At 28.9% G+C, this 26,038-nt stretch overlaps 1 protein-coding gene across 2 annotated transcripts in view; it reads right to left on the bottom strand.

The window, feature by feature from the left end:
- Positions 1-26,038, bottom strand: part of LOC126836747 (uncharacterized) — a 43,827-nt gene that overhangs the window by 14,300 nt on the left and 3,489 nt on the right. For both annotated transcript variants that reach the window (XM_050570370.1, XM_050570371.1), the window contains exons 2-3: positions 15,171-15,290; positions 3,300-3,443 (exon numbers count right to left, since the gene is read on the bottom strand). In XM_050570370.1, the coding sequence (XP_050426327.1) occupies positions 3,300-3,443; positions 15,171-15,290 (264 nt within the window). The remainder of the gene's footprint in view (positions 1-3,299; positions 3,444-15,170; positions 15,291-26,038) is intronic.

The following is a 26,038-nucleotide window of genomic DNA, read 5'->3' as shown; positions in this document are numbered from 1 at the left end:
ATAACTTGGGATAATTTATAACGTATGTAGTTGATATTACGATTTTTCTATTCTCAACTTTTTCAAAGTAATATAAAATGACATAAGCTGATGATAAAACTCTTAATATATGGTTTACTCATATTAATTTTGAACATGAGAGTTCTAGAATTTGTATAAACAGTATTTTTAGGGTTTTCGTCGGAAAATAAATATTACAGAAAGTGGTTGACTTTCCACCGATTGCGAGTTTAAAATAAAACATTATTGTGCAAGTACTTGGTATATAATATATTATACGCTATACATTCTCGCACTGCTAACTACTTCTTTAATTGTTATTTAAATTTAAATTAAATAGATAAAATTATTAAATGTAAATCATTTTTTTCTTTAATAGAATATTAAAAATTGTTTTACCTCACATAATTTAGAAAATATTATAAAATAATACAGTATTTTGCTACCTTATGACAATGTTAATGTTAGCTAAAAGAAATGTCTAATAACATTTAATAATATCGATCGTAAAATATATTAATTAATAATAAAATTATTAAAATATGTTGCCAAAAAATAATATTTTATGAGGAAAATACCAACTTCTCTTTTCATCATCTAAGGCTTTACAAGAATTTGTTCTATGTTGTTCTCATTTTAGCGGTACAATTTTTTAGCTTTTTACTATGGAGCTACTATTAGCTCTAAATCCCAGTTTCACCGAAAATACCGACCCTTCGTTGTTTTAAATCCCGGAAATATTAATAGGTACGATGGCGACATTACATCTCTCTCAACCTTTTATCATCACAATCTGGTTTTATAGCCGCGAATAACATAACATATTTCATAAAAATAATATAGTATGATGTCTAAACAAAAATAATAAATAAAGTATAATGAAAAACATAAAAAAAAAAAAGAATTGCTAATAAAGACTTTTCATGTCTGCAAATAAAATATGTATACTTTAGATTTAGATTTAAATTAAAGATTAAAAGTTGCCTATAATAAACTTTTTTTTAAAAATGGTTGGCTAAACGGATAAGACTCCCTTGTCGCCCCGCTGTCATGAAAATCTTCAACTGATAAATTTACAATTTCTAAGAATCACTTTGTACTTTGGTAATTCTATACCCGGAAAACTTTTAAGATCACCAACGATTATGTCTCACGGTAAAATAAAAAATAACTAAATGCATGCTTGTACATTGTGTCGAGGCGGTATGATCAAGGGCATCGCACAGTTCGCATGCAAACCACATATGCCTGTATAGTTAAACCGTAGTCGCACGTGTCGAGTTTGAAAATTACTACGAGAGACGAAACGAACTATACATACATAATATACTACTTACATATTTAATCATATTCTAAATAGCGTATTGAAAAAAGCAAACCCACGTCTAACAAGTCCTTTATATAGGTTTAATTAATATACCAGTATTGTAAAGATCGTCCTAGACGCCACGCGCAACACGCTCCAACACTTGACTCTTCGAGATCCATGAGCAGATACAGGGAGAGAAGGTCAATAGCCAGTAGAAACAAAATCAATATCAGGTTGTTAATTGCCACGTGTCGTTGTAGAAAGTAACGGGAACGGTTTATGCAGAATATTTGTACGTGTAAAATTTGGCTACAAAGGAAGCAACTTTATAACCGGTAACCTCCAAGTGTGACTGATGGAAACGTACGAGAAGTATCGCCTAAGACCAAAACAACAGAAATATATCTTAGAGATCCACGTCCAAGCCAAAATTACTCCAAAACGACCGGAGGGTATTTTAAACTTAAAAAACGAAACGAAGGCGCAGGCTGTTCGAAGGCGCAGGAAAATAAATATAGAAATCTGGCGCCGGACGTCCGTTTCAACCGCTACTGCTATTGACTTATAATAATGTCACGCCGTTAGTAGATAATAGTAGTTTTGGCGCACGTGACTCTATTCATAGGGAGAGAAGGGGTAAACGGACACGTGGAACGTCTAAAAATACTGGAAAATTGCCAGAGGTTAGTTACAACAATCAAAACATGTGGGCCAAAAACCCGTTTAGTCAATAATAATTGTAAATCGATCAGATTTTTAAACAGAGTACTATTTTTAATAAATAAAAATACATCGTAAACATTTGTTTTAAGGGGACACGAAGAGAGCTATTTATTAAGGGGTGAAAGATAATACAACATTACATTTGGGACCCTCAAATATATCAACTTATTTAGAGTAAATGAATATCATGTATTCAGTTAAATTTAAAAGTTATTTTTATCTGAATTACAAGACGAAAGTATTTTTTGTTATTTTTTTGCAAAGCTTACGACTTTTTCTAATGGGGTTTAAGACCCAAAATTATATTATTATATTTATTAGAAAGTTAGTAAGGTTTTATAAGAAACGAGTAAATATATAAACGCTTATAAAACACAATTTATAAACAAAACATAACTTTCAAAGCTCATAGCTGACCGATATTTTAAACACCTGGGTCTCGTGGAAGGTTTGTGACTTGTGACCGTACACATATCTATCTTCAGAGAATCGCAATCCTTCATTTTTTCAATTTTCAAACGAGTAATTTAACTGTTTATGATCAAAAAATAAGAAACACACATTTTTTACTTTGCTGTCTGGGTATAATACGCGCAATGGACGTGTACTATGACCTAATTAATTTCTTTCCGATATGTCACAAATCCACGATTTAAAAATAAACGTAAATAGGTCATCGCATATTCGGTGTATTGTCTCTTAAAAAAAACATAATAATGGACTTGTACCCTTTAAAAGTCGGCCACACAACTTTGATAGTGTTATCGGCTATTGATTATTCGTAACAGGTCAACGCTTCACGTTTACATACGCACATTTCAAGTAGTCGTGACGAAACTCGGTTTGCCTTGATCACAATAAATATAATATGTATTAAACATAGTATACACAGGGTGTACAGAAAAAAAACCGTTGCCTTTAATGTCCTCTTAAAGTGGAGTGTTGAACTGATTTTTTTGTTTTTTTTTTGTTAACCTTGTGCTTACAAAAATTACAACACACGCCCGCAGGCTATGTAAGCCCATTTTCACAATAGGTCATATTTATGGTCTAAAGTTTATAATATGGTCAACCAGAACCTTACTATTTTTTCTGTAGACAATGGTTTTTATTTTTATAAACTTAATAACTAGGCGTTAGTAGTAATATTGATTTTAGGCGTTCATGTTAACGTGGTAGTTATGTCTTTGCCTCGGTAATGACTTAAATGTTATGCAAATTTGATGAGTTAAAAAGCAAATAGTCAAATAAATATATTGTTATTTACCGGTTCCAATTCCGATGGTGAGGTACAGAGTGAACAGGTTGGTGGCGTACACGCTCGAAAACAAACAAACGCTGGCCAACAACGCTCCGGCGATGGTTACCGCTCGGCATCCGTACTTATTGACAAAGACACTGGCAATTGGCCCTGTAATGGAAAACAAACGAATTACTTTTAAAGAAATTGTCGCTAATCCCATTAAAGTGACCTACTTAAATTTTAATAATAGTATAATTGTGACAATCACAATTAAATACAATTTCCCACATTCGCCTCTAAGAAACAAATACCTCAAAAAACTCAAAACATAATACTAATTGAATTTTTCACTAATTTTGCATTGCAATATAAATGTTTAAATCCAATAAATAATTTTATAGTCGGCCTAAGAGATTTCTTTACGGCTTATTTGTATTTTTTATACTTATTTAAAAAAATCTATAGAGACTTGACAAATACATGTATATATATTTTACATAAATATGTAAAATGTATAAGAACCAGTCTGATTTTGATTTTATACCCTGTAAAGTCAAGTCGACTGTTGACGGACACAAACACATCACTATACAAAAATTAGTAGTTTCCGGTTTTCATTTAATTGTCTTAGTAATTACATACCAGATTAGACCGAAAATCCAGATTATATAAATGTCCGGATTTTATATATTAAAATGAAATAAAAAATTTGACCTTTGCCTATTGATCATTAAAATAATTGGAATAATTATACTATTAACAATAACTATTATACTATAAGAATTTGAACTACTAATTACAAAATATTAATCTGTAATTTAAAGGATGCAAGAAGATGATACGAATTGCTCAAATTAATAGATTGAAATTAACAAAAAATAATTAATATTATTGTTGACGTAGTAGTAACAGAAAGAACAATATTTCATAGTAATTATTTCGTATTAAATATCAAAGTCGATATTAAAAAAAAAGGTTTTATAAATATTAATTTTTAGTTATCAACTTATATTTTATTATAGATTCTATTAAGCATGACCATAGCAAATTAACTTTGCTGTGGTCGTTGTAGCTAATTGTGTAAATTTTTAATTAATAATTATTGACGACAAAATACATGGCGATTTAACTAACGTAAAACACTAAATATACCTTAGAAAAAAGCAATTTTGTGGTTTAAAAAAATTATATATATATATTTGTTTATGTTATTTTATTTTTCTTCTTCTTTGACAGTCGACTTTGAACGTCATGACCAATTAAGCAAGCATATGATAAGTAATATTTCTCCAAACTTCCAGGTTTTCTATGCTTCGCATGATTTATGCTACTGACCAGATTCCTGTTTGCTATTTGATCCGGTCAATAAATCAAGTGAAGGACGTCCTCTCTATACATTTTGCCTTGCACTTTTCCTTGGATAATTATTTTTTTCTAGACCACCTCTTCTCGTAATATGACCAAAATAATTAAGTATTTGACACTGTATTAGAGGGAGTAGTCTGTTTTCTCGGATGTTCAATTCTTCTAACATTGATGAATTTGTTCGGCAAGATGCATTAAAATTCCATGATTATGAACCGTACGTCGCTATGAAAAAGACCAGCATTTTCATCTGATATATTTTTGTTACTTTCCTTGTATTATGGACCATCCATATCTAAGATAGTGCTGTTTTGGTCATGCCCAGTCTTTATTTAATTTCCTCCTCAATACAAAATTACTAAATATTTTTTAGAACTCCATCAACTTTAAAAACTGTAACGGTAATTAAACATTTTAAATTAAGAGCACATCGTTGAACAATTTATTGATCGAAAAACAGTTTGGAATAATTTTTTTCAGTTATTGAAGTTTAAAATGTTGCCCAGTAGGTGATGTGCGGTTGAATGATGCACGTAGATAAAAATAATACTCTTTCCTCCCGTCTTATGTTAAACTTAAAAACTTTAAAAATAAATATTCTGGTGATCGACCAGTCGAAATATATAGTAAGTTATTCTTTATTTAAAGTTAATTAAATACATACATTACCATTTTAAGTTTCTAAAGTTGATAGAACTCAAATGTTTTATTATTGTTTAATACCGTATAATTACTATTATGATAGTACCTAGTAGTTGTTTTTGTCAATTGTTTTTGTTGTCATTATCGTATGGCTTATTTTGACTAGGAGAAGGCTTATAAGACCTAATAACATGTCTCTGAAAATTAAAACTACTGAGTTGTAATAATTATATTTATAGGAAATGAGTGCCTTACGTTAAATGGCTCACACTGTACATAAAAATTAAAAAGTAATGGTGGCAGTTGTAACGGGACTTAATATGATAACTAATGTATAACATATAGTCCACGATTTCCCAATATAGTTAATCCATTTCTTCGGCCAATAGACATAAAATATATTATAACATACAATGTTTCGTACATCAACCATAGTCCGAAATAAACTAGACACAGTAAGAAATAATCAATAACGCAGTTTACAGAATCTTGTTATCCTATCAGGCGATAATTAAAATGCTTACAAAAGGACTACACCTCGGTAATAATATACTCTGTAAAAGCATTGTACTAGTATTGCTAAATGTTATTGTAATTCAAACGCTATCGACAACGACGCGATTGACTTTTAATAGACCTACAGACTTCATTATAACATTGCAGCCGAATCGAAACGTCAAAGAAGTTACGAAATAATTGGCACGACTCGACACATTTGGCACACAATAACGTTATCATACAAGCAATGGTTTCAATATAAATTAAAAAATTAGCATCACATCGCGTGGTAACATTACAAAAAACAAATTATATTCGTTAAAAATAATGGTTTTGTTATAATTATAACACCTCAATAGATAAATCGCTTTGAATATTTTTAGTTTTACTGTTATTTTCTGCAACAATATTTTGTACATACATTTAATATAAAATTTAATTAAATAATGTAGGGAAACGTTATCAAACTAACGGCAAGAAACATTAAAAAATAAACATAATTAAATAAAATGAACTGTAAATAATAATAAAAAAAACTATAGAGCTTTGTGTCTATAACCTACCTTAATAGTTATTTATTAAGGAAATGTGTGCATCGCATGCTTAAAGAGTGAGAATCGATATGATGATTAGTGACCGACGCTTTGACCTTTTGTCTCTATATCAATTAGTTAGGCTGCATCTTGTAAGACATCAATATCACAACAAATTGACACTAACAGAGTGTTAGCAGTTTGGTAGACAAATAATGAAGAGCCATAGTTATCAATTGATTTTTTATTTTTATGCTTTCAATAAGGCATATCTCAATTACCGTTTTTATTAACGCTCTAAAATTTACATATATACATCATAATTGACATGATTCGATTGTAAGAAAATATATATTGCATATTGTTAAATGTACAGCTGTAAAACGATTCGAATATTTGTAAAACCACCTACTGGGAATGCGTTCGCACAATAAACAATAATTAATAATAACTAACGCTATGAGAATTAATTAACAGACATTAAAGGACTTCGTTTAAAATATATTGGTTCAATACAGACTATGTATAATAATTATAACACTGTAATTATATGATTCATACAATTTTAAAAACAATACAATCGTTAAGTTGATTCAAACCTAACTAATGGATATTTTGCAAATACATAACTGAATTATTTAAATTATTGATAACATTGAATGTGATTTTGAAATATCTAAATGTATATGGAAATAAATGTACACGAAAAAAGCATCAAGAGGAAGTAAAAAAAAAAATGGCGATAGATAAGGAGAAGTAGGGACAATTCATCGAGACTTCAGCGTATGAGATAAAATCACTTTTTTATTTATTTAATAGATTTTTAACGCCCGCGAAGGCACAGAGTACAGAGAATACCGTAAAAGTAATAGAATAAAAGTATAGAAATAATAATAGACAATAAATATAGTAAAATTTGTTAAAAACCATTTAACAATCGTTTTAGCTTGAATCTATTATCAAAAAATAAATCGAAATCTGATAAGATTTGAATTCATTACAAATACTCAAAATCCTTCTGATGGGACTATGTATAACAAAATTACGGTTACTAGGTGCTAAATAGAATAAGGAATGTTGTCTAGTACTAACTGGTGTGGCCCTAAAACTGATATCATGCAAAAGCTCAGGACAGCTAACCGCTCAGTTTAGAAGCTTATGGAAGAATAAGGAGTCATTATAGTTACGTATTTTACTTAGAGGGGATATTCTACATTGGCTTTCAATATCTGTAGTGGGGAGCCCATAATTGTTTAATTTGTAAGCAACTATTCGTAGAAATCTTCTTTAAATTTTCTCAACTAAGCCAGTTTGTCGAAGGTTCCAAACCACTGAGCCAAACTCTTAAACAGAACGCACTAAAGCAAAATAGAGAACTTTAAGACACGCATAATTCATATTAGAAGTCAGCGCAGTTACGTTTAATGATACCTAAGTTTCTGAATGCTTTTGTACAGATGGCATCTATATGACAATTAAGTCAGACGATAAGATTATACCAAGGTCTTTAACCTCGCTAATAATGCTAATCTCAGAGTCTAATAGATTATAGTGGTATAGGATGGGTGATTGTGATGAAAAGATATTTGAACACATTTATCCGTATTTATGTAGGTAAAACCATTTTCAGAGCGCCATGCCGAAAACCTGTCCAGGTCATGTTGCAGTTTTAAACAGTTATTAACATGGTTAATTGTAGTGTAATAAAAAATTAAAATTCTTATAAACGGTATTAATGTCATAATGAATATTAAAAATTAAAAGGGAGATGGATTGTCCCCTTGAATCACACCTGATGACACTGGTATTGGGATTGACTTAACATTATCTATTTTAACCCCTTGGGTGCGATCTGAAAATTAAAATGATAACCAGGTCAACATACTATTACCAATACCAACTCTATTTAACTTACGAATTAAGATTCCCTGGTCTACTGAATCAAATGCTTTCCTTACGTCGCGTCAGCATAAATTACATCAACTTGGTTAACATTAGAGTCAGAGTTTACTAGATGTGAGAAGAAAATTACAAGATTCGTTTCAATGGATTTCGGTTTTCTAAAACCATGTTAGTTACCAACATAATAATATATATTTTTAATTTTAATAATCTATTTTTTATCATTTCTCATACACGTTTAACTATAGACATTATGTAAAACATAAACATTATTTTACATTTTTTTTAAAGGGCGTTTCTTATAATTAAGATTCAATGACGCATTATATGGAGTTCTACTCGAGGGGTTCTAAGAATTAAATGTTTGAAATATTTTTTTATTTTCAAAACTTGGAATTTTTTTAATGAAACCATAATGTAAGCAAAAAAATGTATTGTTCCATGATATTTCCTGCAAATCGTCTAACAAATTTAAATGTCACACTGCACTGTATTATTGCCAATGAGAACTTAATGAAAAAAAAAAAATTTTTGTCATTTCCACAAATCGCGGCTATTTATTAAAAGGTTAAATAAGGGAAATTTTTAAGAAAAAAGTTTCCTTATTAAATATCGACCAAGCCAATTCATTTTCAGGTTAATTCGTATAAACTTCAGGGTATTATTTTTAACGTACACAATGTATATCATGAGCCATTTTTAAAAACTACTTTACGGGTCAAATCCAAATAATATAGAACAAACGAGCTGTTCAAAAAGTCTTAAGTATAATTAAATTCGTAAGCAAAATAATTTGTTTGAAACATTATCTTAAGAATAACTAAGGTGAAAACTAAATTTATAAGTTTATCATTAACTAATATTATATTAAAATAATTTAAAAAAGTCAAATATCTTGAGTCTTAAATATGACTGGGTCATAATTAGCTATTCACCATGTGTATATGTTTGAGTAAATACTAAGGGAATAGTTTAAAAGTTTTATAAACGTTAAAGGCTCAATTCAATAAAACCATTTATAAGATGATGTTCAAGTGCGTCCCTAATAAAATATGAGAACAGCAAAAACGTGTTTTCGTTGTTCCACAGAAGATTAATACAACAAAAACCATATAACAGCTATTATGATGATAATAATTATTAACTCTAAGCTAAAATAATACAAATAGGTTGTGATATATCATATAAATATTACATTAACAAAATATATATATATATATATATATATATATATATATATATATATATATGTAAATAGTTAAATCATTTTATTATGAGTTTATCTTTATCCTTATAGATAAAGATAAACGTATGCATTACACTCAAGGACACGAGCATGCGTATTATACGACTAAAGGTACATTGCCATTGCATTTAATGGACATATTTTCACCAAGACACTTACGCAAAGAGCTTGCCTCAAGGACTATAGTGCATTGCCATTGCGATTCCTGTCGTCTAAAGCTTTCACACACACGTTTTGTATGGACAATGGAACGACGACTCGAGGCAAGTTATCACAATAAGCAAATTAGAACTAGTACCCGCTAGTGTACCTGGTTGCACACAGATAATAATTTAAAATATTCGCAACTAACGTTTCTGAATGCATAGTGGTGCCAAACAAAGAAATTTCTAAAAGTTTTGAGGACAACAAAATTTGCATTGCGGCGCAATAGTGATATTTTGATATATCGGTGTACACGTTATTCACTCTACACGTGTGCAATTAGGGTGACCGTGAACTGTGCATTCATCGATTTGACGTTCTAAGAGAAACGACAACACTATTGAACAACACAAATGCATTTTGGCACCACTCATATTGTTGTAGATAATACGTAACAATAATAACGCTTTGCTATAAATCCAAGTGCACTACAGAGGCTTTAAGTGACAACGTACACGCCTGCTTAACAGGTGGTCGTAACTAGGTAAACAATACATGTACAACCGTACCTTAGAGCAACAGTGTATTAAGTAAAAAAAATTATTTTCTCAGTTTTTTGGTTCACCTAGTTTTAAATTTCACGCTCTATTCTACCTTACACGACGTTTAGACTCTTAGATGAGCCCATCTAAGTCAATCAAAAAAAATTAATTAAATCAATTCAATTAATTTTATTTCATTAATCATTTTTTTTTCTCCTGTAAAATTTACATTTTGTGACTAAATAACACTTTTGCTCTGGGGTACGGATGTTTTAATTGATAATTGTATACCTACACTAAAAATCTCCAAAAAAATAATACGAATTGTTCTTCACAAACTTTAAAAATATATACAATTCGTATGACGATGACAGCGAAGTTGCATGTCTCGGTAATAGAATGTGTTCGAACCAACTTGATTGCCTTTGTTATATTTTAAAGAGTGTTCATTAGGTATATTGATCGTGTACATTCGTTGAAGTTTTTTAGATAAAACTTAAGGGTAACAACTCACATTATTCATATAATTTATTCAATAATATACCAGCAATGGCAATGAAAAAGTTGGCTATTAGATTGGGTACTCAGGGTGCCGATTTTATAAGCCATTGAACAAGAGAATACGAAATCGTGCAATGTTTAAAAAAAGCGATCGGAAAAATCGTATTGGAAAAACTTACACCTTTTTAGTTATTACCCGATATACATAAATATTATTACATAGGAAACCTTCAAAGAATTACATACTTGCTATATCTCGATTCATTTTTGCAAACATGGTTAGAAGACCAACAACAAACATTCAATTTCTTTTCATGAAAACCTATAAAATCATAACTGGGAAGTCTAATATATCCAAGTGTAAAGTTGGCCAGCATATAATTCCGGTATCGCATATTATATGTACTATGGTTATTAGTATATTACATATGCATAGCTATACCGCCCGTATGGGTGTAGAAATATTATTAACTTCGGTTATAGTACATCGTTATTAAAAAAAAAAGAGAGAAGCAATAAGCCGAACGTTTATTATGGTCAGAATTGGGTTTTAAACGACGAACCAAGAAGACGAGCGGGCACGGTTATCGTCTATAAAATGTCGTATATACAAACTACACACCCTCCTTTCGTACTCCTCAAATTGTCAGGACTGTCATAGATGATGAAATTTAATTTTGACTCCGAGACCTTGAAACCATAACACAATAGGTCGGTGCACTCTTAATTGAAAAACTAACGGCTTCCATTATATGGACTATGTTATTTTTTTATTCGACACATATTATGCTAAGTGCATGTGTATTAACAAGGCAATATCAAACAATAGAAACACTGCAATAACCAAGTTAGCGAAGAGATGGAGAATCGTTATTCTGCAAACAAGCCAAATATACATAGTGGGCCGGTGCATATATTACATACTTTACAGGATGATCCATTTGATGTAAGACACTCATTTTCTCGAAAAATAGGAATATTTTGAAAATTACTGTTTTCCTATACTTATAGGTACATATTTTACTATATTTATCAAAACTTAAACAATTTTTACCTTCGTCCCTTTTATATAATAGAAATATGGACTTAGATTTTCCAGATGGGAACATATGTTATTTCATAAATATGTAGACAAAAAATGTTTAAAAATGTTAGCGTTTGAATTTTTAATTTTTATCAAACTGTTCGTTTGTTATGAGTTATGACTTTTCAAAGATTACATTTCCCCTTATATCAGTGTTATACGTCTTCGATTTTCCAAAATCCAGTCGCCTATAGAATTCATATCTATATTCGCATTGTCCCATAGGCGACAACACCGATAACCAGACACAAATTAAATGTTTTGACATTATGATAGACAAGCGACCTAACGAGTAACGTGTACAATATGGTATTATGCCATCTATCAAATAACGCGGCCGACTATCTGTGCATGGATATCGGTTAGCGGGAACACGATTACCTACTATTACTATCATTTCAATTTTTTTTTTGTATACACCAGACTAATTAAACCATCTTGTAGAATTAGCTGATCGAACAAAAACATAATCGTATCGTGTATACTATTACTATCACAATACAGCTATAACGTAACTACAATGTAAGTATACGTTGTTGTACAAATCAATCACGCCACATGTATAAAACGTGTGAACCGCAAACCGTACAACTTGACGAGTAATTATGCGATTACAACATGTTTAATACATTTTTGTTGCCATTTTTTATTAGCCTATTATTCACAGAAAATAAACGCATTCATAAACAAGTAAAAAAACCTTTGAGCTTCGATAGCTGAGAAGGTATTGGTTTTATAATGATGTGTTTTTGTGTCTGAAGTCACGATAACTTCTTTTACAGTGGACCGATTTACTCAATTAGCAGCAACTCTATCGATCCATAATCGAATGCGTTAGATACTTTGGTGGGTCAATAGTATAAAAGTCAACTCCTTCACTCCCAACACTGGGAAACCCGAAAAACTAATTAAACCGACATGTATATTTTATCAAAATCAGGTAAATAAAATCGCCTAAAAAGTACTAACACAACATAAATTCTTTTTCCACTATTCTGTCCTAATTTCTTTAAATTATTTTTCTTACATAAATTAGTTAGTTAATTTAATTTTGTATTACTCCATTTTCTAAAATAATTTTATCTACCAGTATGTTTAGTAAAACCATCTTATGTGTGATCTGTACAAATTTATAAAAACACATTACAGAAAATCGGCTTAACTGCAAAAACTCATAAAAAAATCCATTCATTAGACTAATAAACTATTTTTCGTTGTTCATATTTTAATGTACTCCCAAATAAGAAATAAATTTGCTCTTTGTGACATTTAGATAAACAGCTTAAATCTTAATGTATCAATGCCGCAATAAAATACTCCCTCACTTAACCCATTTCATTGAGTAACTAATAATTTAAGCAAATATAAATGTTGTGTTTACATAACAGTTTAGTAGGTCGTTAAACCTAAAATATGAATGATGTCCTTTCCCCTCCTGGAATATAATATAGTAATAAAACAAAATGAACACTAGTTTGCATCCGTCCAGATTATCTTGCCCTCTTGGGCTGATACAAACTGTGCACCCTAATTCTAAAAAACTTGATGCGCAGTAAGTAATACTTGCGAAACGTAAACCCATATATTGTAATGTTTTTAAACATAATTTCCTACCTAAGACACAATGGTTGAATTAGTCTACAACCGAACTACGTATAGTACTAAACTATTCATTAAAAATTAAATTTCATAATACGAAAAATATAGGGTTTCAGCAAGAATTCACGAGGCTTAGTGATAGGCATTAACATACAACATTTATAAATTTTTGATTCTCGAAGTCAATTATATTTCCTTGAAACACCTAACATTTGATCATGACGCTCTTTTAGTGCGGATTTGTGTCTTAAGTCTAAGCACAGCTCGTCAAACGCAACTAAGTATATTGCATATTACCAAGTAACGCCAGAGAAAAAAACGTAGAAAAGAGATGATATCAAAACCGCCAGTGATAAACGTCTAAAATGATGCAATGGTTTTATTTTTTAGTTTTCGATGATTCGCAAAAAGTTAGAGATAAAAATAATAATAATTACCGTGCAAATAGATAAAACGTAAAAAAATCTCTTTGATAATGAATTGTAGTACGCACACACTGACAAGAACGAGAGTTTTCACATCATCGGCTCATAAAAACGAATCCGAATCGTCAAGAAAGTCGCGAAAAAAATCTGTTTCTCACGTATCTCCTAATGCGTTTTTTACTATTTGTCTAACGGTTGTTTATTTTTAAAAAAACAATTTTTTTTAGCCTTAGTCGGTGGTTTTTATATACCATAATAATATTTATATAAATAATTGCATTAGTAATAATAAAATACTAAATAAAATTTAAAATTCAATACTTCCATGGCCACAAAAAATCCTATTAGAAAGAAAACAAGAATCACTTTATACCGGCCGAGAATTGGAAGACAAACAAGACTTATGCATAGTAATTATTTAATGATTAAGCAGATATGTGTCTAGAATGAGTTACGCTAATCGTTGAACAAACATACATATTATATTCTCACTGACAGTAAACCATAGCATAGAAGTAAGCCAAAAGGATAACATCTCAAACCAAATCTCCATATTACTAAAACCGATCAATTATTATTATTCAATTATACTATCCACCATTTGTTTTTACTCGCCAGAAACACAAAACTCGATAGCAAAATATATAATATTAAAATATAATTTTTTTAAATTATCTAATACAGATATTCTTTAAAAACAAACTGTTAAAACTACTAGGTATGTCGAGGCTTATATTATTTCAATAACAAAAAATCATAATAATAATATAATAGATATATAATAATGCACGTGGCGTTCATAATGTGAATGCGTTTTGTCGTTAAAAATGTATGAACGAGACACATTAATGACGTGCACATTAATAATAGGTATTTTATATGTATATATGATGTATGTATATACATATATAAACATACTTATTTATGTTTGTTTTTTTACTTTAACCTTAACAACCCACAAGGTACACCACCTAACCAGCCACATATACCTACCACTACTGTTCCGGTCTTGATGGCGCGACTTTCGAATAATCATTATTATTCAACCGCCCAAAGCCTACAGTGATTCGACTGCCGGTTAACTATTATAATTAATACATAATATTATAAGTGTGTCTAACGAGTAGAGTTCGGTAGAACATTGTACGATTTTTTTTAAATATATTATATAAGGCGACGAAGTGTCTCTTGTAGCAGTCTGTACAATAATAATTAATTAGGCCTAAACACACCTAAAGTTGGAATCCTAATGGGACGACATAATTATTTTTAAAACAAGTTAGTCAATTGACAAAATAATAATTATAATTGCGCGTCACAACCGGTAAGAATGACATGAACATAAATGACATAACTATTGAGTTAAATAATTAAAAGATAATAATAAGTATAGTTTATTGGTAAGTATAGTTACCTGAGCACAACGTGACTCCGACCAGAAGAGAAGCTACCCATGCAGTGGCGCCTTTACTTCCATTGAACACAGTAAGGAATTCGGTATACAAAACACCAAACGAGTACGTCACGCCGTCGGCTAAATAAAAAAAAATACAAAATATTATTATAATAATTTTTAAGCAAGTACCTAATTCCGAATAGGCTTAATATAAAACTAATATTCCAAAAATATCGGGAACATGTATTTTTTTAACATATTTATTTTGTCTATTTAGTTTAGTTTATATTATTTTAATAACATATTTAATATACTTAAAAAGCATAATAATAATTTCAACTAAAGAGTTTTAAATACTAAGTAACATAAGTAGATAGTTTATAATGATCGATAAGATCACTCGGCAATCCCGATTAAATTAATTGAATTGATATAATTTTTTTGTGTAAGTATATTATTCATTTTTATTATTTGAGAAAAAAAAATGTAAAGAGGAGAAGAGGATGATTGGGGGAACCTATTTAAAGGGAATAAAGAGAAGAAAATGTGTCTGCCAAATTACTGTAAAGAGTAACTGAAGATTGAGAAGCCTGGTTGCAGCGACAAAGTGAAGCTTGTGAGTAACAAATACATCAGTAATTAAACCTCGATTGTCGAGCAATCAAAAATTTTGTATTGTACCAATATCTGCTTATTACTTGTAGTTGGTACTATTAAGTATAAAAAACTCTTAAATTAAAAAACGATTATTGTTATTGATATTAATCTATGTAGTCGTTGAGGACTTATATAAGCACAATGTATGTCAAATAGTCTAAGCAATTTAAAGGGTCTAAACAATAAATAAATAGAGGAGCTACGTAAGTTTATATGTTGAACTTTTGTACTCTCGAGTTTAACGCTTCCACTCTATTTTCGCCAGTGAGAATATAAACACACAAAAATTATACAATGACTTTGTTGTAAAATGTATAATTTTTGATCATGTATAATAAAGGTGATATTAAGCAAGCATTTAACATTCCTATATTATATTAACATAAATAATTCCTCGATACGCGATTAAATCATTAAAAAATGACTAGACATTTAAATGGGCGTGTTGACGGTAGTCGGTAGTTTTTAGTATTTTTTAGACCGCAGTATAGTTTATATAATATATCATTCGATGGTTGACAAAGAGAAAAAATTATAAAGTATAAGATTTCATATCGGTTACCGCCTTGACCCATTACATACGGCTTTAATACATTTAATGAACATTTGAAAATGTTTTTCTAGGTCAGGCGCAGTTGTTATTTTACCTTAAGTTGAGTGAAGTATTTTCATAAGAATTAATAATTAATGACGGGAATAACACAGAGGTTTTATGGGTGATCGGCCCAAGTTGAAACAATTATAAAGGGTTGTAGTTAAAATAATAAATTAAATACTCAATACATATTCAGTGCAGGAAACCTACAAAAAATCATAAGGAAGTTCACATTAATGTTTAAAATAGTTTCAGACTTCACACACATAATGTCTTAAACTGAATAAGAATATGTTGCATAAACCAAAATTATTTAAATCAACGTCACCTTTAGGTCAAAGAAAAACCGGGCAGAACCTACTACCATTGATTACAATTATTATAATAATACGAGTAGTATAATATGTACAATCAATACTACTACTAAACATTAAAAAGTGATTAAATTAAAAATTATACTAACTAATGTATTGTCTTACCAACATTTAATTTGCAATAATCAACATACACATATGTATAAAGTAGCCATATTATATTAATTGTTTAGTATAGTATAAGTAAATAATATGAGCTTAAACAATAACAGTTAGTGGTACTTTTAAAATTTAAATAATTATTGTTATCTTAATTTTAAAAATATATTATTATTAGATAATTTAATTTCTTTCATTTAACTTACATTTATTATTTAATAACTGAAGCTTTCGTAATAATATCGTGATATTTTAATTATTTTTTATTGTTTTGTAATTACTTTTTATAATTATATTTTTATTTTATCTAGAACCGACCTATATTACGATCGTAACTAGTTTAATTTTTTTTTATTAGTTTTACTCTCGGCAGCAAAGGCCATTGGGTTACATTAATTATACATTTGATAGCGATACATTAAATAACAATTTTAAAAACTAGCTTTTTATTAAAAATATATATTGTGCAAAATAAATGAAAAATATTGTAATGCCAATAATCTGAGTTGCCGCAATAATATTTAGTTAAGTAGGAATTTTAATGAAAATGTGCCCCTAAAAATGAGGACCTATGAGAGTGGCAGTTTTGATTAGATCTAAACAAATAATAAATACAATAAACTTTCATTAAGTGCATAAAAAAACTTTTTATTTAGTGATTCAAATAATGTATTATTAAATTATTTTTTCTTTAAAAATTACAAAAGTAGTTTATTTAAAACTCATTTTGGTTGATCATCCTATAAGGATCACCCTATTATAGGGAGGTTTAGTTGAAGTGATCCACTCATTGTCTCTTGGGGTTTAATTATTAGAAATTGCATTTTTTTCCGTAGTGTTTTTTACAATTTGATCAGTTTTCCAAAATTTTCACTTTTATATATTTAATTCCCTTCCAAAATAATAATTTGTACAACATAAAGTTGTATAACTTGATATAAATAGTTAAGAATAATTTACCATGTTTCTGAGAAAATTAGTATTTTGCAAATGGATTACACTGTACGAGTACAGCATATGATAACAACGCGTATAAATGTATTAAAAATTATATCAGCAGCTAATCGCATTGAGCTGTTTGAAATGGGTAGGTTCGGTGTACTATAGTGAACTCAACTGCACAACCTATTTTGCTTGATAAAGATAAAAAAAAAACGACTGCGTGGTCGAAAATTAAAGAACGCAGAGATAAAAAGAGTCAAAGAGGGTGTTTTTATCTCGGAGTTATATATTTATACAACACTTTTAACAAATACCAAGTATGTACAAAAAAATAAAATAAACCACTCAACCTTAAAGCAAAACTGCTGCGACGTCACAACTCAAACAAATGCTCACACAAATAGTCTGATTTCACTAGATTAAAATTGATATTATTTAAGTACTTTTTAGCTTTTAAGAAACTCGTATCTTATCGAATATTGACTAGATACTTCAAATCAACGATTATAACAATACAATACGCTCTTTGCAGTCACTTAAAATGTATTTTAACGAGTGGTTTGGAAATTCGGTTTTTAATTTATTTTATGCAAACGAAAGTATGGAAAAAAATGAAACTTTAAGTGTCAATACTGTATAATGACAACCGTTTTAAAATAATAAAAAAAAGTTCTTGTGAAATTCACTGAAAATCCGATTTAATATTATTAAAAATGATTAAACTAGTTTTATTTGAATATTTTTTTTTTCATTTGAATATCGATAAACAGGAAAAAACGTTAAGTTATTGGTTTCTTCGATTTTTGTTAAAATATATTTATAGTTCAAATCGCAACTGTTAATTGGATTTGAACTTAAAAAATCGGAAGAACAAGTAAATTAAGAATAACAATTTATTTGAATTTAATAGCAAAAACAATCTATTGTGAACACGCCTAAATTGTTTTTGTAATAATGACAAAATTGCTCACTCAAAAGTCTACAATTCGAAAGGCAAAAAGCCGACAATTATTTTGCCACTGGCATAACACACCATATCACATTATACCGTATTATATTATGACGGTATTTATGGGCTTTAAGAATTTGTAATCTTATAAAATTAATTAATTAATTGTATTATATCAATTAAAAAAAATTATTTTTTGTTAAATTGATTGAATTATATAAATTCTATAAATTATACTAACAAATGTTAATTATTAATAGAACTAGTTAACCGAATAAAATTAAAAATTATGCAACAGATTCTACTTCACTTTTCTTATGTAAATTAGATGACCTTGAAAAATACATTCAAAATATTTTCTATGAATTGGTTTTTAATATTAAAAGTTTTGAATTACATTTTGGTTTTTTTCGTTTTATCTGGGGGTAGTTCACATTTTAGTAAACATCCCTCATTTGGTCCTACAAGCTATCAAATCCAAAGTAATTGAGTTAACAATTAACGTTTCTCACAATGTTGGCAATCGGTAACGTAGAGTAGGTGTAATTGGTCAAAATATGGAGGAAAATGGTTAATTCATTCATTAAATCATCAAAAAAAAATCTGCTAATTTCTCGTTTAAGACATGAAGTTAACACTTTTTACTAAGAAGAGAAGGTGCTATAAAAAAAAAAATTTGGAAAAATATAGAAATTTTGATCAAATGAGTGGCTAAATTAAATTTGTTTCTATTTTTTTTCCTTTCCTGAGCGTGTTACGTTTTCTTTTCGATGTACTTCTTCTAAATTCAAGAAAGAGGTTCTAACGAATTGTTTGTAATATAATATTAATTTACTTGATTACAAATGAACAAAACGCATATTAAAATTTAAATAAGACAATAAAAAAATGTATTTCGAAAACCGATTTATAACAAAAATGCGTCATGTTTTTTTAACGCCAGCGGGCCAATTTACATAAGAAAAAAGTAGTGGCATTTGCTGGACAAAATAGCCGTATACTCATGTAATTATTAAAAATTGATAAGTCCCTAAGAGCCCAATAATGAAAACATTTAGAAGCAACCTAGCGAGCTTCTTGGCCAATTTATGTGAGCCGATTTAATATAATATCAGTGGTTTCACCACCAACAACAAATAACAACTCGAACCTAATTATCTATTAAATATAAGTAATCTTGTTTATTCTCTCTTAACCTAACCTAACATACAGCAAATTCATCTACACTTTTCCAAAGCATTATTTGTGATGTTTTATGAGTTTATCCATTGCATTAATATTTTTTATCTATACCGCCTTTCTTAAATTGCAATTTGTTATCGCCTATCATACACAAAATATTGTTATCATATTTTTCTAATAAATCATTATTACAATTCAAAAATTGAAAGCGATATCAATTTTTGAATTACTAATTAAAATTCCAATAAATATAAAATTAAAATTAAAATAATAAGTATTACAATTACTGTAAGTATTATGGACGTTGAGACTGTAATTTATATTACATTTTATCGGATAAGGTTATTCTATCTTTTAGGACTGACTTAGTCCGATATATCTGATAAATTTTACATCTTTTATAGCTGTTATCTAATAATTGCGATTTTAAATATTAAAACATCTAGGCTTGTTATGCTCGCAATAAATCAAATCGTTTAACACGAAATAGTGTCTATGCCCGCATGTATTAGTACATTACACTTAAATGGATCGTTAAATTTATCAAATTAATATGTGCAACTCGGCAATTGCACTACTTGAAAAGTTATTACGTCTGTCTCAAAAGTTAAAATCAGTCCATCCGTTAAAAAGCCATCGTGAAAAAGATGTAAATAAAAACACCAAAGCTACGACAAAAAACATTATTGCAAAAAAAATGTAATAATAAATAAAATACCGCCCAACTACTTGTGTATTGTTTACATATTTTGTTAACGATAAAATATCAATTGTCTATTGGAATGCACTAACTAAATGATATCAGATAAATACAAATTTACACACAAAATTTAAATTATTTGCAACTGATTATTGTTTTAGATACGAATGACACGCGGTGATTTGTCACACCCAAGGTTGACTGCAACTTGGCACATTATCTCTAATGAGATAATAAATTATAAAAATTGTTTTAATAAAATGTAATATGCAAGTTGTTTCAAAATATGCAATATTTAATCAAGTCGAGCCGACGTGGAAACGCTTTTCAGGGAAAACAAATAGAAGTCTTCTCGATGATAACGCGAATAATAAACGTACTCTTATGCAATACTTTTTTTTTGTCTCCAAAACCAAATATCAATGCCGAAACAATAACAATACTGGGTAATCACCATTACAACAACAACCTGTTGAGAATTGCAGCGGTTGATTAGAATTTTGCAAAGTGAATAAATAACAATATTCGGTTATAAGTCCTTGCTTGTCAGCACAAAGATATGCATTTCTACGCCGTATAAAAGATTAAAAAGCGCCAAGTTATCGATAAATATGTGAACACGGGCAATACATGAAGATAATTCGACAACAATTGTTTTACTGATAAAAAATGTTTAAATTTAGAACTTAAAAGTTGATAAAAAAAATTACTGAATTTTTAAACAACGAATAATAACCTAATATGTATGTAGGTTTTTTGACAGATTATATAATATTTCAGATAAAATTAATTTATTATAAACTTATACTGTACACACATATTTTTATTTTCATAAAACCAAACACGTAAAAAAGCAATCTTTATCCTCAATCATGTGATTGTACAATATTAACATACGAGGATAAAACATAAACAAATAATATTTTTTCAATCATAATTAACGTAGGAATTTAGTTGTTTTGTTGTACGTTTAAAAAAAATTACGTCAACTGATTAACAATACACAGGCCAATCAAATTTAACGAAAGACACTTATTTTCTCAAGTAATAACAATTCTATAATTTATATTTTTGATTACATTTTTATTTATGTTATTATACATTATAAAATTACTAATAGTAACCTTTTTTAGTATTTTCCAGAGCTTTATCAATTTTTAAAACCTAAATGGTATATATTTAGTTTTTAAAATAAAGAATAAACTGATGAAAATTTGGTCGTTAACAAGTTTTGGATAACACTTTTTTACTTAGTAAAGTTTAAAATTTAGGAGGTGGAATGCAGTTGAGAAATATGTATATAAAAATAATACTACACTTTACTATACCCTACCTCCCGTTCTATATTTTATACTTTAATAATTGATTACTCTGTGTTTATTTCCCAGATCCTCATTAAACCATTATGCAAGTTTTGTTATATATTATCAATTTTATTATTATTATCGTTATGTAAACGACACTAAACTATTAAAAAAATGCGAATGGTCGAGTTAGTAGAACTTAATAATACAAGCGGGAGAAACAAATATTGGCAACATGGAATTTTGTAGACAGAAAAAATGAAATGGCAGAGGCAATAACGAGACCACATCTGGCATACTGCTGAGTGCTGTTTGACTGTGCCATTTAAACGTCTGACAGAATTGTCATCGATACCAACTGATAAAAAATCACACGCCATTAACCTAGACTAGATTGTTATTTAATAAAATCTGTCTTGGAATGGACTCGGTTGTCTTGTTATTGCCGGTACATAATCAAAAGTCGACGACTTTATAAGTTATAAGTATTCAGCTGTCTCAATAGGGGCCTATTGAGAGCTTTTTTTTTATGCCTTATCTCTGTCGCTTGTATTATTTACAAGATCAATTTTTTTATGATATGTGTATGTAGTATAGATTACAAATAAATCCATGATAGCAGAAATGGCAGGAGTCACTTTTTTATGAGATTTGAGTTTTTAATAAAAACACGTTCTGGTCATGCGTTTCTTTTCGTTTTTATCAATTGTTTAAAAGTTTTAAAAAACTGACTCGTGGTATCATCGATTCAAAATTTCAATTAATACTTCTTAACACCGGACAGTGTTTTAATTGAAATCGTCTCTGGGCTATAAAAATATCATGAACTAATTAAACAACAGACCACTAAAAAATATATTTGGTCAATCGCCACAAACAAATACATCAAAGCTACTTGCTTGTCAGGAGTTTAATTTTACATGAGATTTTACCCAATTCGCTGACGTTCGAATGATTACCGAGATGTACTATAATATTATTATCCAGAGTAAAGTTATCTAAAATTACATTTAACGACTAAGAGCACGTAATGTGACATAAATCCGGATTATTCGAAAATCCGAAGTTGGGAAACTACTTAAAGCCGACGATCCCATAAGTCCCGCCATATGAGGCTATTTAGTTTTATTGATTAAAAATTTTAGGCGTTATTTTTAGTTCGGCCGTATAGAATTTGTTTGTATTTCAGGTTTGTTTTATCATGATTTTTTTCGTGTTAGCCCATGTAACAATGTAAAACATACATAGTTACACGCATATACATACAATATATATATATATATATATATATATATATATATATATATGTATTTTATCGTTTGTTAAAAAATGTATTATTACGAACTATTAAAAATTTAAAAATTCAAAATTTAGTTTTACGAAAAAATCGAATTTTTTAAAATGTTAATACTCTTGTGTTGAAAAGACCACTTAAACTTTAAAATAATATTATTATAAATCATTACTATTAGCTGAACTGGTATTCGCTTTTAATTTTATATTATAAAACAATAAACCGTATCGACGCCTTTAAATCCTTTATTAAAAATAAGACGCAATCAAAATATGAATCTCTTAGCTCTCTGAACCCGCGTTTATTGAACTGAAGTCGCTGTCTTTCAATATTATATTCCTCGACAAAAAACCAGATATTATTAAAAAATTGAAACATTTTTTTTAATCAAACAATACTTACTTAAAAGTTATTCGATAACTTTTCCACAGCTGACAATAAAAAAGTGCAATGAAGGAAAAATATAACCAACAGGACCTATGTAAAGTATGAAAGAAAATCGTTTTTTTACGCTTTTTGACGTTTTGGTTTTGATTGAAATTCACGTTAGCATATGAATACAAAATAAATATACAATAAATAACTTAAATCGACCCGACTATAATGCTCAGGAGAGAAATAATATTTACTTAAAATTCAATTATAGAACCCAAATACATGTGGGTAGTTTTTAGCCTGGCAAATAAATAATTGTAACGCAAGAGTTAATGAGACTATCGTGGAAAACGTTATTTACCGAATTTTCAATTTCAGAAATTCCCGACTTTAAAGGAAATCCTAAATATTATTTGTTTTGTATAAAATAACCCCCAGAGCTTTCCGAAACATACAAATAAAATGCACAATAATTGAGGTTTCTCGATTCTTAGAAATCCGTAGGGACGTAGGGTTTTCCTAAAAGAACTACTAACGCTTTATGTGCGTTTGCAGAGAAATTCAAAAAAGCATAAGAAATATCCTCTTCTAATATACCGCAACTACGAAGATACAGCGGTTAATATTTGAATACAAATCATTAAGAAAAAAATGTATATACTCAAAACTCACAACTATAAATTATAAGTTATAAGTTCAATCTCTGAATATATTATTATGAAATGGTTAGTTTAAAAAAAAAATAGTAATGACAAAACAAAAAAGTAATGAATACGACAAATGCCAAAACATTACCTTTATTTTAGTCCAGTTTAGGTAAACCAACTTTTACCAAACCCTTAAGAATCTCAACTTAAACATAATGTTTGATTCTAATTAAGTTCAGAAATAAACGTTTTCACTATTGTATTAAATTAGAGCTTAAAAGAGTTCAGTTTTAGTTTTATGCTTCGAGGTCAATAAAACTTCCACATAAACTCGGTCGAACCTATAGCAATTCTTAGAAGATGCAGTGGATTATAAATTTAAAAAAAATAAATCCTACATATTTCCATAAGTTTTATTTATATTGTTAAAATGGTTATGCGTACCAAATAATTAATATCATTCTTATTGACAGTAACTGGCTTCGAAGATAAAGCTGATAAGTAGATAAAAATAGTTTTACAATAATAATAAGCCGCAACCGTTTCTGCGATTACTGATAAAATATCAATAATACAATTGACCAAAGGCTTTGAACACAAATTTTTATTTTACAAAAACCCAACACCTATTTATTTATATTCTCTGTATATTTTGTCACTCGAATAGTGATATAAACTAAGTATTCTCCAAAATGCTATTTTTGCTCTTTTATTTATTTGCAAACATGCAGTGTTCGAAAAGAATGTGTTCCTTGAATGACAGCCCTTTTGAATACAATATTAAACACATTCCTTTTATTTGTACTGAAATATGAATGCAAATGCAACAGAATTCCAAACATCACTTTTATAACTTGTTTAGCAAATTCCATTTTGGTTCTCTAAACTTAATGAAATTGTTATATAACGCAAGTTAGATGCATAATATTATAATTTATAATACCTACTGCCAAGTAATGACTCAATACTCTTATGAATTTTTTTAATTTTAAAACTAGAAAATGGCGAATGAAAATAAATATACTTGGTTTTGACTTGAAAATGAGAAGGGAATTCTTTAATGCGGTTTATTTCAATGTTTCAACGAAATGCATATTAGTTGTATCAAATGCAAATGCAAAATTGTGTGATTTTAACGGAAGTGCTTCGGAAACTTTAATCTAATATTAACTGATAAAAAATCGTTAATATAATTTACGAAATATTTGTTTACAATTAAAACGGTAAAATAAATAATAAAAAAATAATAGCAAACGTTTAACGAAATGCATAATCTTGTAAACATTTCGGTATTAATAGGTTTGAGAGATTAGACGGTGTAAACAAGCGTCTCATCTAAATAATATAATAGTATTATTAATTTATAAATATATTTACTTCACAGAGGAAGCCATATTATTATAATATTTATGGTCTGGATTGAAAGCTAACTGCGCGCTTAATCTGTTGACAAACGGCGTTGTTATGATTGTAACATCTCCCAAGGATCATTTTTATAAAACGACTAAGCAAATATTATTACATATTTTGGTACAACCTAATACCGTGTCTAAATAATAATAATTAGAAATATTAGAACGGCTTAAAAAACATTGGAAAAATAACTGAATAAACATATAAATCGTATCGTACAAAAAAGAGAAACCCTTGGAAAATCTAATCGTTTTCGAATAGTTTTTGGCGCGGAATTGGGCATTACTAAATACCAGGTTTAGCCTTTAGGTACATTGTATTTAACTTGCAATATGTTTAAAAATAATTATTGTGT

The sequence above is a fragment of the Adelges cooleyi genome, unplaced genomic scaffold (assembly GCF_023614345.1).
Source record: "Adelges cooleyi isolate 19-005CV unplaced genomic scaffold, UGA_ACOO_1.1 ACOO_flye_CR_arks_rails_tigmint_CR_PRNA_247, whole genome shotgun sequence".
NCBI lineage: Eukaryota > Metazoa > Arthropoda > Insecta > Hemiptera > Adelgidae > Adelges > Adelges cooleyi.
This window is presented reverse-complemented; position numbering and strand designations above follow the sequence as displayed.